This window comes from Hydra vulgaris, chromosome 10 (genome assembly GCF_038396675.1).
Source record: "Hydra vulgaris chromosome 10, alternate assembly HydraT2T_AEP".
Classification (NCBI taxonomy): Eukaryota; Metazoa; Cnidaria; class Hydrozoa; order Anthoathecata; family Hydridae; genus Hydra; species Hydra vulgaris.
The window spans coordinates 28,090,001-28,115,679 of NC_088929.1; the positions used below are offsets into that span (position 1 = coordinate 28,090,001).

Consider the following 25,679-nt stretch of genomic DNA (forward strand, 5'->3'; position numbering starts at 1 on the left):
TAGTCCGTATTATTGTAAAATATTCTGTAATTTTTAAAATTAAAGATAACTAATCCGTTCCTTTTTAATACTTATTTTACTTTTCTCAAAACGTATTTTGTTAAACCTTATATCTTATAGTCAAGGAAAAGTTTAGTTTACCGTTATATATACCGTTATTTTAATTAGTATTCGCATAAACATTTAAGTTCATATATTTAATTTTGGCCAGCTGAATCCCTTTCATTTTCAGAAAAATGGGAGAATTCTGTATTTTTGATCTTGTTAACTTTTGATATTTAAAGTTGCCTAAATTTTTATTCTGGCACTCCGCATATTATATAAGAAAGTAATAGAACCAATTATTAATTATTAGTTGCACCCTATTTCAAGGTCACATGGCTCGGCGACTGGACCAATAAAACATTTCCAATTTTTGATTACAATAACCTTTTTCATTACAATAACAATAAATTGTTATTGTATTATAAAGATGAATTATAATATAATATTTATTGTTATTGTAATGTGTCATTACAATCCCTTTTTTTTAGATATTGTTACTGTATTATGAAGATGAATTACAATACAATATTTATTGCCATTGTATTACACTATTAAAATAATTGTAAAACATAAGTTTTGTTATTGTTTCTAAAAAAACTAATACAATAACAATAGCTATTGTATTAGTTTTTGTTTTCATTATTTTCATTATCATTACAACAGTCCGAACCCTAAGTTCAAGTTTCATTTCAGCTCGTTTATGAGCTGTGGAATATGAAGCTTTAATAAAGATGTTGTTTAATAACTATACCTGCTAATAATTATAACTATATATTATTTATATTCATTGGATATAAAATTTCTGATGTTTTATTAAAAACAGTTTAGATAAATTTTTGTTCTACATATATAATCTTTTAACTTTTGATAACGAGTTCAGAGGCAGTTCTACAAATTAAATATGGGAAGGGAGGGGGGGGGGAAGAGCGGTGTACCCTTGAAAAGTACCAATTGGTTCCTAAAAAAAGAAAAGTCACGAAGAAAGACGGGTGTTGTTCTACCCCTCCCTTCCAAAAATTGCCTCTAAATGAGTTTAGTAGAATATTTATTTAAAAAATACTTGCAACACTTCGAATAACACTTCTTGCAACTTTATCTATTGAAAGTTCAATAGAATCAAAACTCTTGTATTCAATTTTTAAGGTTAATCAGTTTTAAAAATTAAAATTAGAATAAGATTGTATTGTTATCAATTTTGATTGTGTTTTTTAAGTTTTCCATTTAAGCTTAATACTTTAAATAAAAACAGTTATATGATTTTTTCAAACGTCATCTAAAACAAAGAAGAGCAATCGGTACATTCACAGACTGAACCTGTCAGATTTGAAATGAAAAGAAAACTTTGAGTATTCCTTGGCCCTGTAATTTTATGTCCTAAAACTTTAATGATCTATATCATTAAAGTTTTAGGAAATAAAACTTACAGTATTTTGACCTTTCAAACCTATGGTATAATATAATGCTTGCCCATATAGAGAAGCAAGTACATCAAGCAAACTACTGTAAGGCTACATTATTAACTAGAACTTTAGGAACAAGTTTTCTTTTATTACGCTCAGACTTCCATGCTACTGTTTACTCGTGACTCAATTCGAATTGTCCTAATATTAAAAATTAATATAATATTGAGCTGCAAAAGTTAAAGTGAATGATCCAATTCTATTTGCGTGACTTTAAGAACAAAAAATTGAACGGTAAAAGTGTTAAAATTACCAGCATTAACAATTTCAATGGTTAGGCTGTTTTGTTTACTAACAACTTTATTAGCTAGACCGTTCCATTTGTTAATGACTTCATTGGTTATACTGTTCCATTTTTTATTAAGCCTATTTGTTAAAAAAGCAAAAAACAATCTTACTGAGAAATAAAAGTTTTTTTTTCTGAACTGCAAACTGTTTCATAATTCAGTAAATTATTTTTTAGTAAATACTTTCAATTTACTTATCACCTCTTATAGTATAACATCTCCTTTCTTTTTTCTAATGATAACCACATGTTTTCAATTTATCTTTATAACGTAAACGTTTTGATCATTTAATCCTTGTACATTTAAGCTTTGTATGTAATTACAGACTTATTAAGATTGTAAATAAAAATTACGATGTATATATAGCTAAAGATGCTAGTACCAAGTATCTAGAAAAATGTTGATAAAAATAATTTAAAAAAATTCCAGTATGTATTGAAAGAACTTGCATTTATTGATCTTTATAAAATAAGTTTTACAAATGTAAAAATATCTTGTAAATTAAAGTCATTTTAAAATGTTTAAAAGCAGTTTTTTATTCCTTTTTAACTGCTTTAATCACGTCAACCGACAAGAAAAATTTGTTTTAAAATAAACTTAGTTTGATTTTTTCGCGAAGTTTGGAAAGTTATACCCCGTTCATACTGACGATAAAACATATTTTATTTTTAAAGTTGTTATTGTGAAAAGTTGTAAAAACAACAAATACTGCAACGTTTTGCTTTTATTTTAAAAAGCTTGTGTTAACATAAAAAAACTTTGCTAAGTTATTTTATTTCTGTTTTAAACAGTTTATCACATTAAAAACATAAATTGTATTTAAAATAAAATGTGTTTTAACGACATTATGAACGGGGTATTAGTTCCTAGATTTAAATCCAGTATAAAAATTACTTTCAAAATTTTGTAGTAAGCCAGATCCTATTAATTATTGGCCAATATGAGTCTTACCTATAGGAGTAACAGTATTTAAGAAGGTTTTGGCTCATCGATTGCAAAGATAAAAATGCGAACATCAGAATTTTCTAGATTAACAGTACGGTAGTTTTTGCTAAAACTCCGGATGTGAAGCATCAATGTCGACTGCCATCAATTCATGGCATGATTCCATTGATCAGGGGATGTATGTAGGTGCACTATTAATAGACCATTCCAAAGCCTTCGATAGAGTTCTTCATCAGAAACTTCTACACAAATTATATAGGATAGGGTGCATTACTAGATCAGGACTCTGGTTAAAAAGCTACCGGGAAAACAGACAGTAAAAAGTCATAACAAGAACTAAAAAAAGATCTTGGAAACCAATCAGTAAAAGTGTACTACAAAGCGGAGGTCATAGGCCAGACTTATTAAATACCTACACTCGGAACCAATCTAATGAAATTACATCTGAGACAATACAATTTCCAGATTATATAATTATTTCTAAAGCAAACAAGGGTTAGTTGCGGACAAACTAACAGCTGCTTTTAACAAAGCTAAAAACTTCTGTAAGGAACTCAAGGTAACAAAACACAACTAATTATTTTAAATCTGCTAGAAAAATGCCAGAAGAATTTAAACTAAACTTAGATCAGTTATTAAACCATAAAAATCGTTCAAGTTATTAGAAGTAATATTAGATCAACATCTTATATTAAGCTAGCAAATTGACTCAGTCTTGAAAAAGTGTAACTCGAGTTTAGGAAGAATACCACGTGAGGCCCCTAATCCACCATCTGACTTCCTTAAACATATATACAGTGAGCTTGTGCAAACTCACATGGAACATGCTAGTAATGTTTATTTATTGATATCCAAAATACGGCTAAAGAATTTTGATAAAGTTCAACAAAAAAAAATCAGCACATGCGCCAAAAAACTCCAATGCAGTCACCCTGCAATGCTGGGTAAGTTTGACAATATCATTTAAGTCGTAAAGCAAACCAGAACTAACCATAGATTTAGTATACTATATATACAAAAGATTCTGTATACTGCAGCCGTTTTTCAAAACGCCTCAAGGTAAAAAAAATCAAATTTGACTTTTTTACAAAATAAGCTAACTTATAAGTCAACAAACGTTATTGAATAAATATTTTTGAAGAACTATAAAAAATACATAAAAATTGATAGTTTCAAAAAACGTTTTACAAAAAGTTTCTCCCAATATATATTTTTTTATTATTTCGTTTTTTTGGTAATACATTATAAGGTGTTTTGAAAAACGGCTGTAGTATAGCCGAAGCGAAACTATATAATGAAAACATACTAAATGAAAGAAAATTAAAAAATTAAAAACTGTAAAATATGAAATAAAATGAAAACAAAAAAGTCAGTAGTGAAAGTCAATAGTTCATACCAGTATTAGAACTCGACCAACAGTAGAAGGCGGGAAACCAAAGCACAACTAACGAAAGAGCAATATGCGACCGGAAAATCAATAAACACAGAATTATAGAAAGCAGTTATGCTAGTAGAGCTAAATATTAAAATATTTTTATGACATAAGTGTCCAGTTTGTACAAACGAGTAAAAATAATAAATAAACCTAAAGTACTGATGGTTTACCAGCTAATGGCTTAGAGTGGAAAAAAAAACACAACAATTTGTATTTGTACACAACAATACATGATGACATTTATGCAATGTTTGGTACAACTTATTTTTATTGCGTACATTTATTTTTTATGATTGTAGATAATTATTGGCTTAATAAGGCGATAGATTTTTTTTGACATTTTTGCATTTATCATCGTCAATATACAATAGGCATGTCTGTTGTATGAATTAAGCTGTAAAAAATAAATCATCGTCCATATGATGATTCATATATATGATGTCAGCATCAGCAAAAACAAATATGTCAATATTTTAATTACATAAATATCAAAAAATGTTTGTTTATAATTAATGTTATAATCTTCTAAGTAAATTATTCCAATGAATTCGTCAAACTTTTAGTATTAGGTTAAGAATATATGTAAATAGTATGTAACGAAATATAAATAATAGTTTTGAAAACTATTGAAACATATAAATGAAGTATATATATGTATGTATATGTATTTATATATATATATATATATATATATATATATATATATATACACATATATATATATATATGTATATATATAAATATATATATATATATGTATATATATATATATATATATATATATATATATATATATATATATATATATATATATATATGTTTATATATATATGTATATATATATATATATATATATGTATATATATATATATATATATATATGTATATATATATATATATATATATATATATATATATATATATATATATATATATATATATATATATATATATATATATATATATATATATATATATTAAGCACGTAAACAAAAGACAAAAACATTTTGCCAATATACAGGTAATGTATATTGTTTTTATTAACAATATACATTACATGTATATTGTTAATAAAAACTATAGGCAAAATTTTTTGTCTTTTGTTTACGTGCTAAAAATAAACTCAGACATTTTTATAATGGTTTTGTTTGACTAAGTAAACCTCATTAATCTGGACTTCTCAATCTCTTTGTACTTTAAAACTTTTTAATTTCTAAAACAAAGTTTTAAATTCTAAGGTTAATAGCGCAAATTCATTTTTCTTAAATGATTTTTTTTATCTGAGATTATAGTATTTTTTAATGATTTTTTACCTGGTGCTGTAGTTCATTTTAGTTTGCTAAGTTTTTATGGCAGCATCTTTCCTTTATATTTTAGCATTATTCCAAATGGTAATAAAGATACACAGATAATTACTAATTCCAGTAAGTAGTTTAAATATGTAAGTACAATAACAAATAAAAGTTTAAAAAAAAGAAAGGATGGTTTTAATAGTTAGACTAAAATGTTTTTTATATTAAGTTTTTTAATTTTGCATTATTATACTTAAGTATTCTAATTTAACATAGTTATATCAAGTTAAAAAGTGATGATAAATAAAAAATATATATAAGTTTCTGTTTTTGAATCATATTTATTTTAGTGAAACAAATAAAAACTTATAAAGAAATTCTTCTGTTTATATAAAAGTTTATATTATATTTATTTTTAAGTTTATAATATATACTTTTTAAATTTATATTATATATTTAAATTAAGGTTTATATGTAGTAGCATAAATAAACTTTAATATAACTTGTTTTAAGCTAAATATAAAACCATTATTTTTTGAATTGCAAATGAAATTGTGTTTTTGGTTTTAAGATTTTATTAGTTCAGCTTGTTTTGTAAATTATCATGTTTATTAGCTAATTTTAATAAATTGCAGTATTTATAAGGAGCACATGATGATTTCTTAAATTTTTTATTTGTTTAAAAATACTGTGTTGCTTAAAAATAAAGTAATATAATAAGTGTAAAGTAATTTTAAATACTGAAACTCAATTTTCAAATTTGCTAAAAGTTTCAGAAGGCTAATATTAAAAGTGTCATTTAAACATATTTAATCGTATATGTCATCAATATTGTCAATTTTTTTACTTATTAATTTTTATCATTAATTAATCAAATAACTTTTGTCAAGTTTTCCGATACAACATGCACTTTTGTTCAATAGACTAGTCAGGATGTAAACAGTTTTAAAATTATTCTTATATAAAATTTTAACATATAGATTAACATTAGTGTTTCACTGAAGTAGTTATTTACTTATCAATTTAACATCAAAGACCTTTCAGACCAAACTTTACTCATGACAACTTTTTTTTCATTCATAAAATAAATCTCTCCAAAATGATTCAAATTGTTTCTAGAAGTGTAAAACAAGTTCATTTCAAGGATGTAATTAAAGAAAAGTTAGCCCGAATAGACTTTTGGGGGTTCACATACATGTCATTTTAGGGTATTTCACTTTGAGTGCCATATTTTTTCCAGAATAACTTAGACATCAATGAACATATTAACAACAAAGAGTTAGTTTTTGCTATAAATCATGTTGTATATAAATCATTATGTTGGTAGGTAAAACTTTCATACAAAATAACAATGCCTATATTTAGTTCTAGGGACATGATCTACAAAAAACCAAAAAAAGGTTTACTAAAATGTAGGCTATATAACTTGTAATAATTCTTTTGTAATCTACACCCTTGATTTACCTAGAAGTCTTTTTTTTAGAAGTTTTAAAATATTTTAAAGTCATTATTTCTATTATATAAAACCTCCAAAAGCAATTTTTAACTACTGAATCCAATCAATGCTTAGGTTGTCTTACAAGAAGTCTTCTAAAATTCAAAATAGTTATTGTTTTAAAAGAAAACTTTTGAAAGTTTTAATAAAGTCTGAGATGGTTGATTTGGTTTTATCATAGAATAAGTGTCATATTATTATGTTTTTTTTTGTTATAATTATTCAATTACTTGAATTTTTACCTTTTGTAGTTAAAGAGATTTGTCATTCATAATAAACATCCTTTAAAAGAAGGTTTAAAAAAAAAAGTTTTATGTACATTATTCAAAGCAAAATTAATGACGATGATGATGATGATAACAATGGCGATGATGATGATGATGATGATGATGATGATAACAATGGCGATGATGATGATGATGATGATGATGATGATGATGATGATGATGATGATGATGATGATGATGATGATGATGATGATGATGATGATGATGATGATGATGATGATGATGATGATGATGATGATGATGATGATGATGATGATGATGATGATGATGATGATGATGATGATGATGATGATGATGATGGTGATGATGATGATGATGATGGTGGTGGTGGTGGTGTATTAGAGAGAATGAAATATACAATTTAATGGGTAAACAGCACTTAATTAAAATTGATATGAATATATAAAAAAATAATTGATAACAATTAAAAAAACAACTTACAGTAACAATTAAAAACAACTAGTTAATAAAAATATTTTTTTATTATTCTTGTGATAATGTTGAATTGTTAAGAAGTTTTAGAGGTAAAAGATTACTACATCTGTCCAACAACATCTGTAGAGTAGTCCAAGATCATCTGTACACTTTTGTCCAAGATAATTTGTATTTTTTTTACTCCAACAACATCTCTCCAATATCATCTGGAAATTCAATGTACTCTAACAGCATCTTTAAGAAGATGCAACTACATCTAGTAATTTTTCTCCATGTACAATAACATCTGGAAGAATTTCCTCCAGATGTAATTACATCTGAAAAAAATCTTATATGGAACTCCATCTGGTTAAAATAATGGATTCATATTTATCATTTTTTCCAGATGCAACTACATCTGAAATAAACCATATATGAAACTACATTTGGTTAAAATAATACATTATTATTTAATAATTTCACAAAATCCTGTAGTTATTTAATATAATTAAAAAGATGTAACTACATCTGTAGAATTCACAGATGTAGTTGTACAGATGTAGTTATTCTTAACATAATAGAAAAGATGTAATTACATCTGTAAAATTTCCAGATATAGTTGCACAGATGTTGTTATACTTGGATAATTGAAAAGATGTAACTACATCTGTAGTAATCATATACTTTTTACACAGATGTTGTTAGACATCAATCAAATTTCAAATGTTGTTGGACAGATGTTACTATATTTCAGTTTATTTACAGATGTTGTTGGACAGATGTTACTATAATTCAGTGTATTTACAGATATTGTTGGACAGATGTAGTTATACATCATTAGATTTACAGATGTTATTGGACAGATGTTATTAGACATAGAAAAAGCCTGACCCATTTTTTGGTTCAGTTGTTACTTGTACGGTACTTTTTGTTGCAATTTGTTTATCTGCTGTTCATCATCAAAGTTAAGTTTATATTGTTTCCTAGTTTGCTTTGCTGCTTCTTTGCTGTCCGTTTTTTAAGTATTTCAATTTTATTGAAACTGATTTACTTTGAATATTAGCATATTTGTTGCGATTTTTTTTTATCAACTTCTTATTGAATTTCCTTTGTGTCAATTGAAAAAATTTTCTTTTTAAATAGCAAGGTTTACGAAAATATTGAAGGCTGCAGGTGAGTTGACTTGCAGTTGTTACTATGCAGTTGTTGCTATGTATACTGATGCTAGATATTGTTGTAGATTCAGAAGGCAGCAGCTGAGAGGTTGAAGTTACTGATGGTGGTAGTGATAGTGATGGTTGAAATGACAAAGACTCAGGTTGAGATTATGGTATTTCAAATCTATAAATGATTTGTAACTTTGACTGAATGATTTTATTGGTGTCAATTGAAAACAAACCGTTGTTTTATAAACTTATCCAGAGTTTAAAAGATTTGCTTGCAGTCGACTAGAGTATTCTTTCGATAAATTACTGAGCTTTGTGTCTGCATAAAACTATTGAAGTAGTTTTCACCAAACTTATTTGACATGACAATAAATACCATTCTATAGTTCAGAATGTGTGGAGAGTGAGCTAGTAAACAAATTAACAAAATTTTATTTTCAATGCAAATAAGTATAACCACGGTAACATATGTCAATCTATGACTAAAATATGAATACCTATAAGTAATAACTGCAATTAGATTTATTTAATTAAATAATTGGTTAAACCAAATACTATATTAATAACCTGGAACTTTTTAATGGCAGGAACATATGCCAGTGAATACCTGTGCTATTTCCAAAAATACTTTTTAAGTTTATTTTAATAAAAAAATATTTTCATTTTTATGAGAAAAAAAAATCTTTTTAATAAAAAAAAGTTTTTTTTTTTTTAAATTTTATATCAGAAATAGATTTTTCTACAAGATAATTGAAAATTATTTGTAAAAAGTTTATTCAATAATTAGTAAAGAGCAAAAGAAAAAACATTACCCCCTGTTTTACTCTAAAGTAAATTCTATTCTGTTTTACTCTATTGAAATGTACTATTAAATATTTGATTTGATTTTTAATTAGTTTATCATTTTGAAATCAATTTAAAAAATGTTTAACTTGATTTGAAAATGTGAATTTTGTTTTAGTAAAAGCTTACAAATAAAGTAAAAGCTTACAAAAAAAGATTTAATTTAGTTTTAGTAATTAACATACAAAAAGGTTTTACAGCAAACATCTAAATCAAAACTTTTGTTTTCTAAAAAAGATATAAATATATAGTCTTAAAGATTCTTATAATGCCAACATAAGAATTTAAAAAAATAAAATCATAGACTGAAGTTATTAATTCAAATTTTAACTTATAGTTATTTCAAAACATTTAAATAGTTACAGTTATTTCAAAACAGATGACTTTTCCTGTTGTAATTTTTATTTAATTCTATTATAAAATATGGTTGTATAATATTGGTAATAAAAAATGGTTGCTTTGTTTTTTGCTAAATAATGGTAAATAAAAAATGGTTACTTGGTTTTATCACTTCAGATTATCATTTTGTATTATTGTTTTATATTCTTCATTACCAATTTTATTTTAAACTATGGTTGTCTTAAATAACTTTTGTTTTTGTAAATTTTATAAATATTGTTTAAAAATACATTTGGTAAAGACTTTGTGTAGGTCATTTATATTAATCAATATAAAATATTATTGTGGTTATTAAATATATCATAAAAATATATTATTAAAGAGTTATAAAATATTATAATATATATATATATATATATATATATATATATATATATATATATATATATATATATATATATATATATATATATATAAATTATGTTAGTGTATTCTACAGAGTGCTCAATGTTCCAAAAGAACAGAGCAATAATAAATTAGTAAAAACACTTATCTAATTTTTGATTACTTCAACACTGTGTTTCACCATATATATATATATATATATATATATATATATATATATATATATATATATATATATATATATATATATATATATATATATATATATATATATATATATATATTATATATTTATTATATATATATATATTATATATTTATTATATATATTATATATATATATTATATATTTATTATATATACATATATTTATATATATATATATATATCAGGGGCTATTCTAGACTGTTTTTGAGTCAACTGTATTAGGACGCCGCCCAAATTAAAATTTGAGAACTTTTTTTTTTTTTTAACAACGAATATCATTTTTTTTTTGCAAAAAAATGGTTACTTAAGGCAAATTTTGTTCCGGAAAGCCGCCAGTACGGGGGTACTGCTGCCCAAATAATTCTCCTAAAATAACCCCTGTATATATATATATATTTTTTTTTTTTTTGTTAATTCACCTGAAGGCCACTAAAGATGAGGAGGCTACTTAACTGTGTAATATATATATATATATATATATATATATATATATATATATATATATATATATATATATATATATATATATATATTAGTATGATTTAAACTTGTATTTCTGATTTGGTTATTAACTTTTATTTTGATTAGCATTGGACAAACCTGAAAACTCAACCAACACTATGTCAGTATCCCTTGATTTAGGACAATCTATTTCAGTTCATATTGTACCATCACCAATTATGACACAGAGGTAGAAAGACTACATTTTTAAAATTCTATTTATTTCATATTAGGTTTGAATTTTAGTAGCTTGTACAATTTTATGATAAAAAATAATATTTCATGTTAGGTTGCATAATTTATTTTACTAAGTTGTTATATTTATTTCATAAGTTGTACTGTTTTATAATGAAGTTTCATCAACTGTAAATTCTTAATTGGATTATAAAATATATAAAATATCTTTTTTAGAAAAGTGAGTCAATCTCAAAAATCCTTTGATCCCAATGAATCACTTCCTGATCTTACTGAAATCAAAAAAGCAAATAACAGTTTAGATCGTCTTAAACGCGATTATCATCTTTCCAATGTAGAAATAACAGCGTTGCGTGAAATTCTTAAGAAAGCAGATTTATATGATAGTTTAGTGCGTGAACGAATGCATGAAGTTCTGAAAGTTGAAAATAGCAACACAGAGTGTATTAATGATATTGCTGAAAGAGTTATTATTGAGAAAGAGATTGTGTCTTTAAAAGAAAAACTTTTTGCTTCTCGCAAAGAACTAGATTCTTATATATCTTTTACGAAAAAAATGGAGAGAGAAAAAAGACAATCAATGTCAGAGAAAGAAGAACTTGAAACAAAAATTCAGTGGCATGAGCGTAGGCTATTACGTTTTGAAGGAGAGAATAAAGCATTAAAAACAGAACGAGCAGAGTTACTTAATCAAATTTACGAATTACGTGGAAAATCTCTTAAGATTAAAGACTTAGGACGAGCTAAATTATTAGAAAACAATTTATTATCACAAACTGAGTCAGGGAACTCAAAGTCAAGCTTAATTTATGATGCTGAAAGTTTAGCTCAGGAGCGCATAAAGTTTAGTCTAGAACGTCAACGCTTGGATGAAGAAAACCAAAAAATGCTCACTAAGTGTACAACTCTTTCTGCTCAATTGCAACATCTTGAACGTGTAGTAGAGGATTTAAAGGAAGAAAAAGATGTGCTCAAAATAAAAAACGAAAAACTTAGTAAACAAATATTAGAAGAACAAAAGTCTTTTCAAGAACTATTTGAATTTGACTACCATTCTGCTAGAGGTAAATTAGAAAATACAGTTATGTCAGATTTAATTGATGCAATGAAAAGTGAAAAAGCGCATGAAGAAACTCGAGCTGAATTACTTCAACTTGAAAAAAAGTTTGAAAAGTTACAGAATGATCATCGTGCAACTTTAGAAGTTAATATTCTCAAAGAGCATGAAAATTTAGAGTTGACCAGTAAACTAAAATCAATTACAAAAATCAAAGAAGACTATGATAAAAGTTATAATGAGCTTGAAAAAAAGTACCGGGAAGCATTAGAAAGAATTGAAAAAGATACTCTTTTAGTAGAAGATTTAAAAGCTGAACATTTATATTTGCAGAAAGAGCATGAAGATGTCTCATTAAAACTTGCAGATCTTCAGCATGAGGCTGTTAATATGGAAGCTAACCAAGATGCGTTCAAAAAATTTCTTGACAAGCTTTCTATGGAGTTACAAGAAAAACTAGGAGAAGATCATGTATCAAAAGATACAGAATCAGAAGATCTTCAAGAACAAGCGCAAATTATTGGAAGACAGATTGTTGCTCATTTAAATCCAACTCGTAAGCTGCAAGATGATTATGAGGCAATTAAGCAAGATCGTGAAGATTTAGAAGAGGAAGTTAGATATTTGAAGTTTGCTCTTAACTCAAGGTTGGAAATAAAATCTATGCAGCAGCCTGCCATGCAAAAATGTGATTGCAGCAAACAGAAAGAAATCTTGAAAAGTGAACGAGATGAAGCTCAAAACAAATTGACTGCTTTAGAAAATGAAGTTAACAGGCTTCATCAAGATAAACAACAACTACTAATGAGTTTTCTTAATTTACAAGCCTCCCAACGGTCAAGAGAAGTGAGTAAGTCTGAAGTCAATTCTTCTACAGACGATAACGTAACAGATGATGAAGATGAAACAGAAACTGAATATGACAGTAAATTTTTTTATAATAAAATTTTTACTTATTATTTATGAATTTTGCAAAAACATTTTCTTTAAAGTTGTGCAAGAGAATTTATTTAATATACTGAATATTGCATAGTTTTAAGAGTTGCTGATAAACCATAAATTAATATTCATTAATTAATATTCATCAACTTTATCATTATTAAAGTCTTAAACTTTTTGAAAAACAATTTTAATGTTATAACTATAATCAGAAAGGTGTATATATAGAAATAATTTTTTTCTTTAAACAATTAAATTTAAGAATTCATAATAAATTAACCTACGAATAAAAACTAAAATCTTTAAAGTCTATGTTGGCTCGATAGCTCAGTTGAGCATCAAACGGAATGTTAAAACCTGTTGTGCAAAACGAGTTTAAATACAGCCAATGAGTGATACTTTCAGTATGCAAAAATATTGGTCAATAATGAATGCTACTTTGGGTTAGTCAATTCAATAAGCATATTACATCAAATAAGACATAGCAAAATAAAGTTAATCAGTTATTTTATTGAAACAAAATTGAAATCATATAGAATAAATAAAACTTAATAAAAAATTGAAACAAAATAATTTACAATAACAGTCTTTGGTAAATTTTTGTTTTGATTAAATAAGTTTTTTCTTTGTACAGAGAAAGGAAATTAACTTTGCTAATAATTTTTACTTAGTACAGAAAAAGGAAATTAACTTTGCTAATAGTTTTTTCAGAAAAATTATTCATGTAATAGTCAACATCTCTGACTCTGAACTAAATTATTAAATAGTTTACAAAGAATTAAGTAAATATTTGTAGTAGTGAGGAAAGTAAGTGAAGGAATTTTGTTGCAATTACTTGGTTAATATTAAGTTATTTTCTAATTTAACAGATAACAGGTGAAGAGCTTAAACATATGACCATAACTTGGATTAAATTTACTTAACAATTTTATTAAAAGCTTATTTATTATTAATATATATTATATACTATATTATATTATAATACAATAATACATGTGTTGCATTAAAATGTTGTAATTAATATAAAATTAATGCAAGTTAAATTATTATTGAAAGTTAAACACATATCTTAATCAAAATTTAGAATCATTCAGTTCATGTTACGTGTTTATTATGATCATATTGTTGCATATGCAATGACACAAATGACAGTTACAATAACATATAACTTATTGTATTATCAAGTTATGTGTAACATTGTTACACATAAATTTTATCAAGTTATGTATAACATTGTTACACATAACATAAGTTATGTGTAACAATGTTACACATAACTTAATATTATATTAGAATAAGATGAACCAGCTGAAAAAAGTCATTTTTAGGTTAAAAAAAAAAAAGTTTTAAGATTATTTGTACCCAAATATGCAGATTATTTATATATTATATTTTGTATTATATGTTTCATCTTTTATACAATTACAATCAATTTTATATAGTTGGTAGCTGAGATTTTATTTTATTTTTCTCAAATTGATATATTGCTTAAGTTCTTGTTTTCATGATTCAGGCGAGGAATATGAGAAATCACAACCTGATTCTTTAAATGATAGTTCAAGAAAAAGCTCATTTAGTGACATAGCATGGAAACAAAATCAAGTTTCAAATTGCAAGGAAAACTTTACTTTTGACAACTCTGAAGATACTGCCATTTGTTTTCAAGAAATGTCGAAAAAAAATGAAAGATTAGAATTAGAAAGAGCTGCCATGTTGGACTCATTATGCAAGCAAGTTGAGAGAAATAACACCCTTGTTGCTGAGTTAGATGACTTAAAAAACAAAAATCAAACAAAACAAAAATCACGTCCTTCAAGTTTAATTTCACATAGTGACAGTTTAAATAGTTTGGTTTCTGATAAATGTTCACAATGTGCATCATCAGGTTTATTTCATTATTTAATTTTTGTTTCTTTTTGTACATTTTATGTTTAATAAATTTTTGTAATATATTTTTTGTCTATTATATTAGTAAAAGATTTCAAAATATATTCTTGGCTAACACCCTGTACTCAGGGTGTTAGCCAGGAATATATTTTTACTGCATTTTTGTGATATTTATATTGTTATTGTTCTACGAAATATTGTGAATTTTTATTGAAATTGTTCTATTTCTTCAATAAAAAATCATTGAATTTTGGGAATTTTAAATCAATTGAGAATTCTGCGGTATATGCGGTGTCGTCGGGCTGGCTAACACCCTGGAATATATTTAGCATATATTCTTACTGTATTCAACTCCACAAGACTGAGGGGGCCGCTACAATTGAGGAAACTAGTGTTGTTTTTTTTTTATGTAGTTATAACCTTTTCTTAATCCTTTATCTCCAAATAGTATAACAAATAAAGCCTCTGCGTGGATAAACAAGTTGAGTTTGGTACTACCAGGGGCATAGTGGGGATTGAGCTTCTGGCTTATGAAGTGAGCACTCACCACTACCGCATTAAACTTTTTACTTTTTTTTTTAATTTGTATTTACTTTTAAATTTTTTCATTTATATTTTTCTTTAATATATAGGCCTCATTTGAAACCTATATATTAAAGCCTAATTTTTTGTCAAGATTTTATGATCAGTGTTTTATCTGACAACTTAATTTAATGCAACTCAATTGAAAATAGTATTAGTATTTTTAATAGGTACAGAGATACGACATTATCTCTCAATCTTGGAGCAACTTACTGAAGATAAACTTCGACTAGAGAAATTAAATTCAGATCTTGAGTATGAGTGTGGTATGTCTAAAGCAGAAGTTGAAAAACTTAACAATAAATTATGCAGTTTAGATACAAACTCAATTCAAGTTGATTCCGAAGTAGAACTTAGAAAACTGAAGAAAGATAAAGAACTATTAGTCCAAAAAATTCAAGCACTTGAGCAAGAAAACTTTATACTTGAAGACAATTTTAAAAAACTTCGTGATGATAAAGCAGACATTTTAGATAAATTGCATCAATGTGAAGAAGATAGGTTTGGATTTATTCGAACATTATCATTAATAACTGAACAGAGAGAGACTTTAGAAAAGGAACTTCTTGAAGCAAAGGAGGAAAATAAATTAATTAAAAGGAAGTTACTGAAAGGTAATATATTAAACTTTACAAAAACAATTCAGTTTTTGTGCAGATGTATGTGTTGGAATTACGCACACACAAACACACACACACATACACACACACGCGCGCGCACGCACACACAGTGCGGGAGTTTCAGTACATCATTGACTATAAAGACCTTAACACTCAATATTTATAGCAAAAAACTGTATATACAGTGTTTTTCGCTATAAAAGTATATGCAGTTATTATAAAAAAACGTTTTTGTTCAAGAAACAACATACGTGAGCATAAAAGAATAAAAAAAGTTTAAAATTGTTCATGAAAATATTAAATTTCTAGTTCAAATGCAATAAGACACATTGGTCTTCAAAATTTCCGAAGAATTTGCAGAATCGACTCATCTTGTTGTAAAAGATAAAAAACAATTGGAAATGATTACATCACAAATAATAATTGGTAGATATTTTTTAACAGGTTTAACGTATCAAAGATTAAGTGTGGAATGCAAGAAGCGAACTTGAGTCAAGTTCGACTTGAACTTTACATTGTAACCAATAGCGGCAGAGTATGGGTTTTCCCCTCAAAAAATACTCTGCCTCTATTGGTTACAATGTAAAGTTATTTTTGTGCGTTAGATACTGTCCAAATATTATTAAGTGCGTAATAAAAAAATGGTGCATGCTAAACAGAATTTCCCGCCAAAAATTTAAATTTAAAGTTTTGGGTATCTTCGGAAAACTTATGATGTGTAGATTATTATGGTAAAATAACAAACAATAATATTTAAACATAGTTCAAAATAGAAATCAAAAATGATCAAACCATTCAATTTTTGAGTGCCCGGATGACACCCAAATAAGTCGCCGAGTTAATTAGAGTCCTCGGAAGCACTGTTCTCAGAGTAAAAAAAGGTTTATCAAGTGTGGAAATGTTAAAATGAAAAAAGGAAGTTGAAGACCACGTTCAAAACGAACTCTTAAGTTGTGCATCTGAGGGAACAATATGAGAAACCTCAATGTTACATTTTATGAGTAACCTCATAAAATCTAATAGTGGGGCAAGATCTTTGTTACTTATAAAGGCAACCAACGTGAACTTTGAGAACACTTCAGACATACTTTTAAAGCAAAACATCTTAGTCAGTCATGGTTTTTGCAGTCATTGCCTCTGAAGGCCAATAAATGCCTCGTGTTTGTTAAAGAAGGGGAAAAACTGAACACTAGTTCTTATATAAATTTTCTGGAGAGTCATGTCAAGCCTTGGATTGAGGTAACCTATGATAAAAATACAAAAGCCAAAATAGAGCACCGTGCCACACCACCAAAAAGACAGATCTGGCTTGAAAAAATATGCAAAATTTTTGGCCGAAAAACTGGTTGCCTCCTAACTCTCCAAATGTTAATCCTATGAACTATTCAGTGTGGGCTAAACTTCAGTCTGATGCTTGTGTATAATCCCATCTTCAACACTGGGGCCCTCAAGACCTTTCTTGCCATTTGATCGTATTTCGAGAGTTTACTTCTCGAAATCGTGCCATGGATTCTAAGGTCGAATTGAAAATATATTGAGAATTTTTAATACTAACCCAAAGCCCTTAGCAGATGTATGTACTGAAGCCCTTGCAAGTCTTTATTTCAGTACAATGCCACCAGTGACTTATATCAGTGATGTTACCAGTTTCATGATGTTCTAAGTTTGCAGTATAAGTTCAACCATACATACATACGTACATACATACATACATACATACATACATACATACATACATACATACATACATACATACATACATACATACGTACATACATACATACATACCTACATACATACATGCGTACATATACACATATATGTGTGTACATATATGTATACATGTATATATATACATATATATATACATATATATATATATATATATATATATATATATATATATATATATATATATGCATATATATATGCATATATATATATATATGCATATATATATATATATGCATATATATATATATATGCATATATATATATATATATTTATAATTTTTTCGACTTAGCTAACTTCTAGTTGGTTTCTTATCATTAAAAAAGTACATAATTATGAAATTTATATTGGAGCGACAGGTATCAAAAAAAAGCAAACAATTAAAGAGACCAAATGTTTTGAGTAGACTCCGACGTATTTACAGACATTTAAGTAAATATAAAAGAAGCAGTTTTTAAATTGAACCATAGAAACAGCAACTGTTAAGGAACGCAAAATAAAAGGTTTTAATAAATACGCAAGTTGAATAGTTTTTTAAAATTATTAGAAGTCAACCGACTTTAGAATACCATTAGTAATAAGTTAACATAAAAGTATCAATTTTCACTCTCTTACGAATTTACAGAAGAAACGTCCGAAGCGTATACGATTTATGCAGTGATATGGAGTTGACGTCATAGTAGACGTTCGTTTGCACTAATACAAAGTTGACATAATACTAATAAAATTTTTATATATTTTTTAAACTATTTTTTTACAGTTAAATAAACTTTAAATTTGTGAATAAATGATGCAACTTATTGCATCGATTGTGTGATAGAAATATAATTTCTAAATTAATTTTGCAAAATAATTTTTTCTAGAGTTTAAATTAAAGTTCAAAAATAAATATCTTTCAATTACAATATGATGTTCTATAAACTTTTGTATATAAGTTAGGCTTTCAATATCTCTGTTATATGAATGGCTAAAAAATGAAAAAATATATATTTTTAATATAAAAAAATATATAATGAATGTTTTTAGGGAACTAACATTTTATAATGTATTCATATGTAGTATACTTCTTACATTCAATTTTTTGTTGTTAACAGATCGTATTTCAATGAATAAACTCCACGAGTTCAAAGAAGTTAAAATTTTTATGATTTTCGTATGTACTATGATCTTATTTATTACCCAAGGGGTATAAATTACGTCGTACCGTCATAAATTATCTTTATAAATTACGTTATAAATTATGTACCTGATGTTTAGGGGACGGGTGGGCGGTCTTGAGGAAGTGATTTTGTGATTTTTACAAGAAGAAAAAAATCCGATTTTGTGACGCAGCAATTTATACAAATTTATACGTAGTTATAAGAGCGCAAGTTAAATAAAATGTTTTAAAATGTATTTATTTATATAAGCTTTTGTTGATGAAACATCAAATCACCAATTTTGAAACTTTAGAGTTTAAAACTTTGTCTTTTTTCACGCCTAAAAGTTCACAAAATGTATTTCGATTTAGTTTCACTAAGTATACTTCATTTATACAAAATAAAAGTAGGCTATTATACAATTGCGTAAAAAATTGTAACCCATATAAAAAAAATTTTAAAAATTATTTTACTACATCTTTGTATAGTGCTACAGTCGACTCTCGATATCTCGAACACTAAGGGGACCGAAAAAAAAGCTCGAGATTTCGAGAGTTCGAGATATCAAGAAAAGGGTTGAAAATAAATAAAATTGCCCGACTTTCATTAAAACAAGTTATTTTTCTGACAAAAATCATTAACAACAAAAACTACAACTTTTGGAAAAAATCTGTTATCTGATATTGCTTTAAATTATCCATCTTTTCCATCTACATTAAATCCTCAAGTTTTAGTGCTAGGGATTGTATTTCATTTCCGTATTTTGAGCTGTATAGCGAAGCATTTGAATTGTTTCAAAAGCAATTTCTAATTGAATATCAGATGGGCGTGGCGGGGCTTCGACGTCAATAGCTTCGTCAACGCTATCTTCAACTTCATTATCGTCGTTTTCAAAATTAGGGTCTAAAATCTGAGCAATGATTTCAGCATCAGTAGCAAGTGAACCGGTGGTTACTACATCGCAATCTAAACCAATGTAAGATTCCGCTGAGAGATCTTCTTGGACGGCACGAGGATCTAACTCTCGCAAACGGTTAAGTTCTTCTGTCAAAAATTTAAAAGAATGATCATCATCAGCTTCTTCAATACTCTTGTTTGTTTTGCTGATACCAGCTTTTTTAAAGCAGTTGATGACAGTCTCCTTCGACACAGCATTCCACGAAGAAACAAGATCTTTCATTGCTTGAAGTATAGAAATTTTTGGCATGGGTTCGTTATTATCGACAGCCTTGATACACAAACGCACAATTTTGTGACGATAATGAGCTTTAAGACTTCGTATTACGCCTTGATCCATGGGCTGAAGGACAGATGTGGTGTTAGGGGGGGGAAATATTAGGTTGATGTTGCTTAGCCCTTCAATGTGTGGGTGGGCAGAACAGTTATCCACCAGGAGTGCTACTTTCCTATCTTGAGCACGAAAAAATGAGTCAAGTTTCATTACCCATTCTGTAAAAAGGTCTCCGGTCATCCAACTTTTTAGCTGATTTTTATATGTGCAAGGAAGTTGTTTAATGTGCTTAAAACACCGTGGGTTTTTAGATTTTCCAATAACAAACATAGGTAATTTTTCTCCCGTTGCACTCCCTGCTGCTATGCCTGTTAGTCTGACTTTACTATTTTTTCCCCCAAAACATTTTTCTCGTGATAAATGGTATGTTTTGTTTGGTAGGCACTGGTAAAATAGTCCAAACTCATCGGCATTGAAAATGTTTTCAAGCTTGTAATTCAAAAGCAATGTTGGAAGTGTAGTTTCATTCCACGAAGCAGTCATATTATTCGTCACGGCGGCACTTTCGCCTGAGATTATTTTAAAGCTGATGCCGTTCCTAAAAATAGGAACAGAATAATTGAATTTTAATTACATGTTTAAAAAACTAAATAAATTAAATATAAACAGATACATGTTATTTGTTTATATTAAAATTGAACAAGATTTGACAAAATTTAACTGACCTTTTTTTCCAATTATGAAACCAACAATCAGATGCTTTAAAATCCAACTCTCCTAATGCTTCTGCGAATTTTAGTGCCTTTTCTTTTAGTATGGTACCATCAATTGGTACTTGTTGACTTCTTTTTGCAACGAACCACGTGTATATGGCCTTGTCTACATTTTTGAAATTACCACTACGAAGTTTCTTCCGTTTAGATTTTGTGCCATTTTTTTCCAGTGAGGTTAATAACTTGGTTTTATTTTTAATCCAGGTTGATAATGTGTTCTTTGGGACTCCATACTTTTTGGCAACCTCTTTGTTAGACATCCCAGTCTCTAGGTCTTTTAATGCCTTGCATTTTTCTATTATAGATTTGTTCGTGAGTTTTCGTTTAACGAGCGGCATGTTGCTGCGTTTGACAAAAAGAATAAATTATATATTAAAGGAAAACTTTTCAGAAATTCGATTCTTAAAAAAAATGGAATTAAAAAATTTTTTTTTCGAAAATTGGAATTTAAAAAAAATTAAATTTTATTAAAACATTTTTGAAAAAAAAAATGTTGAAAATTTCGAGATAACGAGAGAAAATTGCCCTGTGGACCGAAAATATTGTTCGAGATACCAAAAAGTTCGAGATAATAAGGTTCGAGATATCGAGAGGATTTTAGCCTAAACTAGTACGTTATGTCCATGGGAGCGCTAAAAAAGTTCGAGATACTAAAAGTTCGAGATATCAAGTATTCGAGATATCGAGAGTCGACTGTATATATTTCTTGATACATTATTAGGTTGCGTCTAATTATTCGACCTCGCTCGCTTTGCATTACCATGTCTTCAACACTACAACGCGTTTGTTTTATTATTAAAAATATCGTAAAAAAAGTTATTTTTTAATAAAATTTTGACAATAAAATATTTGCAATGCCAAGAAGAGATTTCTAAGTGTTGTAATACTTTAATATATTGGCGCTTAAAACACATGTTACATTCTACGAATGATTTTTCTAGCTAAAAAAGTAACATCAACAAATCGGAGCAAATTCGACAACGTACAACAAAAGTAAAACTTCTCTAAGATACCACATTTATGAAAAAGATTGAAAGCTCAGAGATTGACAACACTAGAAGAAAGGAAGAAAAAAGGGTATCTTAGAGAAGTTTTACTTTTGATAGAACAATTCAAAATCAATTAAAACCTTAAAAAAAGAAAATTTTTATATCAAACAATGTTGTCCTCGTTTCAAATCAACGTCATATGAGCATGGAATTCGCTTCCTAACAATATTATCAACTCAAACTTGGTCGATGTACTCAAACCACAATTACATCATCAGCCGACTAACAAATAATGCAATCATACAAATAAAACAAGTCAGCCCGGCGCTAAATATCCTTAAAGTTTTCTTGACAAAATAATAATGATGTGTTGACATATATATATATATATATATATATATATATATATATATATATATATATATATATATATATATATATATATATATATATATTAGGGCTTGCAAAGTTAACGCGTTAAAAACGCGTTAAAGCGCTAATAATTTAACGCAAGTTAAAAAAATTAACGCAGATCAAATTTTCTAACTCATAAATTTTTTGGCGCTTAGATTAGATTAGATCAGGGTTGTTACGACATAATATGTCTGACAGATCTGCCGACATAAAATATGTCCCACATATTTTCTATAGACATATTTTGACATATTTTTATGTCTGAATTATTTTCTGCTGACATAAAGTATGTCAGACATATTTTCTATGGACATATTTTGACATAATTTTATGTCTGACATATTATTTTATTTCAATCTAACAAATTTATTGCGCATTTCAGCTTAATTTAAAGAGTAAAGTGAAAATAGTCTAACAAATTTGTTGCTTTTTTGCAATCATTTATGCTTTATAAAACTTTTATTTTAATCCTTATTAGCAAACATCAGTTAATTTATAAAGGTCTTTTTCTTCCCTTTTTAGCGATCCATCATTTGATAGTATTGATTAGTATCGATTAGTATTGGCGATTTCCCTTATAAGAATCTAAAAACCATCTCAAGCTGAGCTTTCATTACAGAAAGTGGTTTTTATTAGTATGACTAAACTTAAAATTATTCTTTTGATTAAAATAATAATAGAAAAAAACGTTATCAGTTATTTTTAATTAATAGTTGATCTTGAAAAAGGTTTCATTATGAAAAATTGAATTCAAAAGATTCTAATAATTTATAACTAATTACGAATAATATACTTATAGTTATAATAGTTATGATACATTTATCATTAAAAAAACTGACAATTGCATTATAATTGCATAGTTAATTGCCATAAACTTGCATAAAATGTTTTGAGTGAAATATATATTTTAATATTTATTTATTTTGTTTTCCTTACGATTTAAAGTCAAAAATGGAGAGTAATTTATTAAATGAACAAGTGAAAACTCAATTTGAAATAAATAAAGAAAGAGGAAAATGGAAAATGTGCAAAAAATTTTACAAAGGCAAATTAAGTAACCTCAAAGATCACCTTCTTCGAAAACACAAAGAAAAAGCCGACGAAATTGAATTAGTTGAAGCTACCCCAGCTACAAAGCATCGAAATGACGATGAAATTCAATTAATTAAACGAATTAGCTAGAAGTTGATGCAAATCAATTAATTAGAGAAATGATTCGATTAATGATGCGCCGTAACTTGTCTTTAGCATCAGCTGATGAAATCGGACAAATGTCTTTAGTAAAAAATGCACTCAAAAAATTCAATATTTTTATAAATCGTCACAGCATGAAACGCTACATTCAACATTCATGTGAAAATATTTTTTCGCTAATAAGAGAAGAAACTGAAAATGTTCTTCTGTCGTTGATGTTTGATAGTGCGTCGCGATATGTAAGAAACGTGTTTGGAGTTAGTTGCAGATATATCAAGGACGGGGAAATAGTTGACAGAACCTTAGGCATAATTACTCAAGAAGGTCGACAGTTTGGCGAAATTTTGGCTCAATTGGAAAATGTGATTGGAAAAATTGGAAAATGTGCTAATGATATCTACTCAACTTGCACAGATCAGGGAAAGAATATGATGAAGGCTTCAAATATTCTCCAAAATGCACAAGATCAAATGAAAGTAATCCTTGAAATTTTTGGTGACGAATTTATAGATTTCGAAGACGAAGAAATTGATATTGGCGCTTTAGAGAATGAAGAAGGGAATTATAGCGAATCCCACACTGTTTGCGTTGAAAAATCGGTAGGATTGTTCAGCCATGTTTTGTGGCGCACATGTGTGTCAGCTAGCTGCTAAGGACGTAACATCAATGTTTGAAGATGCATTGAATAATATAAGAAAGGTTGCTATTGAATCCAAAAAAGTAGCATATATTCAAACATATAAAAATCTAAAAAAGCCTTGTATAGACATTGCACCTCGTTGGGATTCCACTTTTTTGATGATAAAAGATTTTCATACCAACGCAGAATCATAAGACACGACAAGTTAAAGTTAAATGATGCATCATGGAGGTTAATAGATGAATATTTCAACGCATTTTTACCAATACATTCGCCAATGATGGATTTTCAATCACCAAAATTATCAATGAGTGAATTCTACGTTCGATGGATTCAAATGAAAATAGAAATCGAGGACGTTCCAGCAGGTGATTTGGGATTAAAATTATTACTGACCAACGCAATTAATACACGAGAACAAGTTTTTTTTAAATGTGAAGCATTTATTGCTGCTTTAGTTCTGGATCCTAGATTTTGCTTTACATCGGGTCATCAACTGTTTAATACAGAACTGTTGAATAGAGGAATCACACAGTTGATCAAAATCCATCAAAAACTTTGCACTCGACAAGAACAGTCAAATTCTTCATCAACAAAAGAATCCATACAATTAAATGCGTCATATTCATCAAATACTTCTGAAGAGATACTTCCGATGAACTCAGAAGATGATGAAGCTGAAAAATTACGCCGTTTCATTGAATATACTGGAGGAGGAACAAGGCAAGGTATTGTTAATGCGTCTTCAGAATCAGATGAAGATATTCGTCAACTAATTTTAAAATGGGCTCTTAATGAAGTGCGAGTGATACTAGACGTTGAATTCAACATTCTTGCTTACTGGAAGAAAAATCAAAAAACAAAATGGGATCGGCTCTATGAAATTTCGCAAGTAGTTCACGGTGCAGCGTTCTCCAGCGTAAAAGTTGAACGTGATTTCTCTGGATTTGCTTTGATTTATAGCCATCTACGTACTCGCATTTCAAATGATTTCTTAAACTCTATCATGGTGGTAAAAAACAATCTGGATTTAATTGATAAAATAAAATTCGTTTAAAAAACTTGTTTACTTATTTAAAAAACAATTCTCATTTTTTTTTTTTTTTGTTAAACAACTGTTTTTCTACAAGGTCTCTTAATTTGCAATAGAATCTTTTGAGATTCAA

General features: G+C 27.4%; 2 protein-coding genes across 7 annotated transcripts in view; one reads left to right on the forward strand and one right to left on the reverse strand.

Annotated features, from left to right (window-relative positions):
- The window catches only part of LOC101235931 (hyaluronan mediated motility receptor), a 40,343-nt gene extending 21,078 nt beyond the window's left edge, over positions 1-19,265 (forward strand). For 4 of the 6 annotated variants that reach the window (XM_065807680.1, XM_065807681.1, XM_065807682.1 and 1 more), the window contains 6 exons: positions 5,550-5,596; positions 11,209-11,311; positions 11,533-13,298; positions 14,826-15,197; positions 15,952-16,395; positions 18,426-19,265. In XM_065807680.1, coding sequence (XP_065663752.1) covers positions 5,550-5,596; positions 11,209-11,311; positions 11,533-13,298; positions 14,826-15,197; positions 15,952-16,395; positions 18,426-18,436 — 2,743 coding nt within the window. In that variant the 3' untranslated portion in view covers positions 18,437-19,265. Of the gene's footprint in view, positions 1-3,968; positions 4,427-5,385; positions 5,411-5,549; positions 5,597-11,208; positions 11,312-11,532; positions 13,299-14,825; positions 15,198-15,951; positions 16,396-18,425 lie in introns of those variants that run through there. The other 2 variants (XM_065807683.1, XM_065807684.1) reach the window with 2 other exon arrangements.
- Positions 19,266-19,880: 615 nt separating this feature from the next.
- Positions 19,881-21,908, reverse strand: LOC136085882 (tigger transposable element-derived protein 4-like). The gene is made up of 2 exons (XM_065807685.1): positions 21,229-21,908; positions 19,881-21,101 (listed from the first exon to the last, which is right to left on the reverse strand). Exons 1-2 carry the CDS (start codon positions 21,612-21,614, stop codon positions 20,009-20,011), a joined length of 1,479 nt encoding a protein of 492 aa, XP_065663757.1. The 5' UTR covers positions 21,615-21,908; the 3' UTR covers positions 19,881-20,008.
- Positions 21,909-25,679: the final 3,771 nt, after the last annotated feature.